This window comes from Sphaeroforma arctica, assembly GCF_001186125.1.
Source record: "Sphaeroforma arctica JP610 unplaced genomic scaffold supercont1.302, whole genome shotgun sequence".
Classification (NCBI taxonomy): Eukaryota; class Ichthyosporea; order Ichthyophonida; genus Sphaeroforma; species Sphaeroforma arctica.
In genome coordinates, this window is record NW_014040256.1 from 27,549 (window position 1) to 32,665 (window position 5,117).

General features: G+C 47.3%; 1 protein-coding gene across 1 annotated transcript in view; it reads left to right on the forward strand.

Annotated features, from left to right (window-relative positions):
• Positions 1 to 576: 576 nt before the first annotated feature.
• Positions 577 to 5,117, forward strand: part of SARC_04993 (hypothetical protein) — a gene marked incomplete at both ends in the record, with an annotated part of 7,665 nt that continues 3,124 nt past the window's right edge. The window contains 4 exons of the mRNA XM_014301149.1: positions 577 to 2,337; positions 2,613 to 2,696; positions 3,459 to 3,542; positions 4,381 to 4,483. Of these exons, the coding sequence (XP_014156624.1) occupies positions 577 to 2,337; positions 2,613 to 2,696; positions 3,459 to 3,542; positions 4,381 to 4,483 (2,032 nt within the window). The remainder of the gene's footprint in view (positions 2,338 to 2,612; positions 2,697 to 3,458; positions 3,543 to 4,380; positions 4,484 to 5,117) is intronic.

Genomic DNA, 5,117 nt, shown 5'->3' on the forward strand with positions numbered 1-5,117 from the left:
TGTCGCTACCTGGTGGGATCCTTTTGCAGCTAGTACTGGCATGACCGAAGAAGCAGTACTAAAACTGGAGCAGATAGGATGGTAGCGTGTGCTGTGTGATGTACTGGTAAGAGACTATGAGAAATACGGGGTAGAGGCAAACCAAAAGTGTTTTGGAGCACATTGGAGCTTCTGTATGTTCCGTATTCTATAACTATATCATACTATCGGGGCAGATGCCGAATATAATGTCCAAAAACGATTTATGCGCAGAACAGAGAGTGCGCCGCAGCTATTATTAACACACAAGATATACGTTTAATACGCATTGCTGCAATTCAACGGATGTGTTATACACGAGTATACCCTAAAACCATGACGTAGAAGTCACAAGTGAGGGATCTGATTGGAATGAATACTTCTAACTAACACATGGTCATGAAGAATTTGATATGAAGACTCTATTTAACATTTGCATTTCAACGCTTTAACGTATTTTCTTAATAACGTAAACGTTTCGGTATCGTATAGTCGGCCTAGAGGAGACCTATAAGGTATTTGATTGGGCGACGTTCCTAACACATTGTCTGACCTTGTATGTGGTTTGGTTGCAGTGCATCGCCAGCGGACGATCCAACGTCAGAAACGCAGACACAGCTGAATGAGAAGGATGAGAAAGTAAAGGCACTTGCAAGTACAATAGCGGAAATGGAACGAGAACGGGACACGACGCAAGAAGAAAACAAGAAGCTAGGGCTGGAAACCAAGGCGTTGCAGGAGAAGGTGGATGTGTTTGTCGAGCAAGGTCAACAGAAAGACAAGGATATAGAACATGACAAACGCCTGGCTGAAGAGAAGCGTGTGAGTGAACAGGAGACCAATGCCAGCGATCGGTTACAGGCAATAGAGGGTGCAGTGGCTGCTGCGAAGGAGGCGCTGAGTGCTGAACACGCGAAACACATGCAGCAATACACAAGTGATAAAGAGACGGAGTATCAGAGCGAGAAGGAGGGCCTACTGAAGCAGATAGAAGCCCTACGAAGTATCGTGCATGATGGTCAAGCGGACGGCACGACAGATACAGGGGATGGGAATAGGGAGCTAGACACCCAAATACAGGAGCTTCAAACGGAATTAGTGAGCAAGGACGAGAAGATTGCTAAATTGCTTGCCCAGTCGAAAACGTTAACCACCAAGCTAGTCACACAGGCACGGCTAGAGAAGGCATTAAATGCCGAGATTGCGGCCCTGAACGAACGCAGCACCCACTTCGATAGCACAGCACAACATAACAGTGTCAATGGTGCGTTGGAGAATGGCGAAGCGAACCAACAACAAGCAATGGCGGAGGAGACTCAGAGAAGGTTTGACGAAGCTCAGCAGACATTGGCTCAGAAGATAGAGGAGATAGAGACGTTGACAGCGACCAATAAAAGCCTGGTGGCTGAGAGGGATGTGTTTGCGGGTAAAGTGAGCAGCCTCGAAAGCGAACGAATACAGCTGAAAAGCGACAGCGACAAATGGAAGAGTGAGAAGAGTGCGTCGGAAGCGGAGCTGAGTGCGATTGGGCAGGAGAGAGACACACTCAAACAAGATACGGAGCAGGAAAGAGATACACTCCAGCAGGAAATAGCAAAGGAGAAGGATGACCATGCTAAGGCTCTCGAGGAATTGGTTCGCGAGAAAGACAGTGTGACGGAAGAACTGGCAGGTAAGGTGAGTGAACTTGAAAGTGAACAGGCACGGTTCAAGCAGGACAGCGACAGATGGGAGAGTGAGAAGAGTACGTTGGAAACGGAGATACGTGCGGTTGTGCAGGAACGAGACTCACTCAAACAAGATACGGAGCACGAGAGAGATACACTCAAACAAGCTATTGAGCAAGAAAGAGATACACTCCAGCGGGACATGGCAAAGGAGAAGGATGACCACGCGAAAGCGCTCGAGGAATTAGTGCGAGAGAGAGATGCAATGAAGGAGTCCCACACGACACTCGAGACCCAAATAGAGGGCACAGCCAAAACGCTCGAACGTGCTAAACGTATAGAGGAGAAGGTTGGGCAGCTGGAGAGTGACCGAGAGAAGTTAGAGACAGAGGTGTACAACAAAACTACCGAACTGTACGAGCTGACCACCGAGGTAAGGGGCTTGCGAGTACAATGTGCCGGTATGGATGCGTTGAAGACCGAATTGGCGCAGGCGAAACAGCGGGTGAGCCGGTTGACGACAGAGGTTCAGGAGAAGAGTGAGTTGTACGACAGCTCACACGCACAGCTGAGCAGCGTCAAGGAGACCTTGCACGCCCGCGTCAGGGAGGTGGAAGAACAGGCCACCATGAACTTGTTGGCACTCGAGAAGGTACCGCGACGGTCAGTTGATACAAACCATTGTTTGTCCATGTGGTGGTTAACTATATAGCAAAGTGTGTCTGAGATAGATTCGCACTCGAGAAGGTACTGCGACGGTCAGTTGGTACAAATCATTGTTTGTCATGTGGTGGTTAACTATATAGCAAAGTGTTTCTGAAATAGATACGGCATACGCCTGTGTAGAGGTACAGGATACGCCTGTGCGTTGGCATGCAAATACGTTTGTGCTTGTGCGTAACGGTATGATTCGTTTTTATACACCAGGTAGAGGCAGAGCTGGCGGACGAGAAGGCAAATTCAAAGAGGTTACTGAGAGAGAAGCAGGAGGCAACGAGTTTGCTGAAAGCGGTAAGCGTTAAACGTACTCTAAAGATAATACCTTCTCATTGGGATGCACCACACCCTCGGTTCGAGGGACCAGTGAGTGTATGCGCATTTCATCCCCATCGTGTTAGTGTGACCAAGGTATAAGATATCCGTTAACGGGTTCCCCTGCAGAAGGTCTACCGCGCTGCGCCAAGCTTGACGAGTAAAGATAGGCAGTGTCTATTGTAAGCCTTTTACTATGTACCATTCGCCTAGCATGGAAGACACTCTAGACTAATACAAACGCAATGCTTGGCAACGTTAGCTACTGCCATTCAGTGGTTGTGGAGACATATATACCCAGAGGCCCAGTGGTTGCTACGCTGTAGAAGTTATTTGTTGGTCTTGGTTGTACACATCTCGTTTGTCATGTACCATTCGCCTAACACAGAGGACACTCTAGACTAATACAAACGCAATGCTTGGCAACGTTAGCTACTGTCTCTCAGTGGTTGTGGAGACATACATACCCAGAAGCCGAGTGGTTGCTACGCTGTAGTAGTTATGTGTTTGTCTTGGTTGTACACATCTCATCTGCAGTGCGAATTCATTCTCGAGATAAATACGTTAAATACCAAGACCACGCGTATCGTCCGCGTGTGCTGCTAGGTTGCCAGACATCCTCCTCCTCAGCTTCTCGATACCCTGTCACAGTACACAGACTCGATACTCTGTCGCAGTACACAGAGTGTGCAAGCCCCAGTCCTAAATCTTTAACACAATGGCTGCAACACCCCCGCACAGACCAAAAGCACTGTGGAGATCGAGAAGAAATCGCTCGCGGATGTGAAGAAGGAATTGGCGGACATGAGTGAAGCCCACGCATCGGTGTGTATTCAATATCGATTGACCCTTGCGTGTCAATGGGTGAAGCCCACACATCGGTGTGTATTCAATGTCTGTTGACCCTCGCATGTCACAGGCTCTGTGTGAAGCCCACGCATTAGTGTGTATTCAATGAATGCCGACTTTTATATGTTTTAGACAGGTACCATCACTTAGCGTCCACGTGGTTGTCTGTGTGCAGATGGAGTGGAATATGTATACGCAAGTGTGGCTGAATACACATCCCATGTATACGCAAGTGTGGCTGAATACACATCCCTCTGTGTTGTGTATGGACTAGTGCGCCATGCTTCTTTGGGACCATGCCTAGTTTAAGTCCTTGTGCGTATCACAGTGAGTGTGTACCTACAACTGCCGTGTATGTACAGTATATGCCGATCATAGTCTCCAAGGTTCTCCACCAGCCTGCCTTAAGCAACCTGTCTCCGTTGCTTCTGTCGTGAGTTGTGCCACATATGTGTTATCTCAGTTGACATGGCAGCCGTTGTGTGAGTTCATGATGCATTAACCATGTATATCTATCAGTTGACATGGCAGCTGTTGTGTGACTGCATGATGTATCAACCATGTAGGTTTATCAGTTGATATGGCAGCCGTTGTGTGAGTTCATGATGCATTAACCATATATATCTATCAGTTGATATGACAGCCGTTGCGTGAGTTCATGATATACTAACCATGCATATCTATCAGGTGATATGGCAGCCGTTGTGTGACTGCATGATGTATTAACCATGTAGGTCCATGTAGGTCTATCAGTTGATATGGCAGCCGTTGTGTGAGTACACGATATATTAACCATGTACATCTATCCAATCAGGCGCTCAAAAGCAAACTCCAACTGACGGAGCAAGTGGAAGCGCGGAATGCCGAGATAGACGCACTGGTGCGTGAGAAGCAAGTGCAGGAAAACGACTACATGGGTAGGTGTAGCTGGGTGCTGGATGGGGGTTGTGTGCCTACGGATGTGGCTATATTTATGTTGTTTATACTGTAGACACGTACGTATAACACACATTGCCTGTCGAGTATGTGAGCAGACATAATCCGTGGCTATATTCATGTTGTTTAAACCGTAGACAGGTACGTATAACACACATTACCTGTCGAGTATGTGAGCAGACATGTATGAATGAAATAAGTATGGTAGTTGCTATACGCACGTCCGCGCACATGTATGCGGAGAAGAGTTGTGTGTGTTTATAGGGTTTTGCGTTTAGATACACGTGGATGTATACAAACAACAAGAGAGTATAGCTCTGTACACATAGATGTTCCTCCTATACACCATACTTGGGAAACATACCGTCAAAAGTATATCGATATCTAAAGTTGCTTTTTAGTATATACGAGTAAGGTGATCACATTGTGTTGAGATGTCATATTACAATCCCTAAGCACTGCTGCCAGGCGGAAATAGCAGCCTCCATGGCTCAAACGACCTTCACACACACACAGACACACACACACACACACACACACACACACACGCACGCACACACACACACACACACTAACTACACACACACCACACACCACCACACACCACACACACAC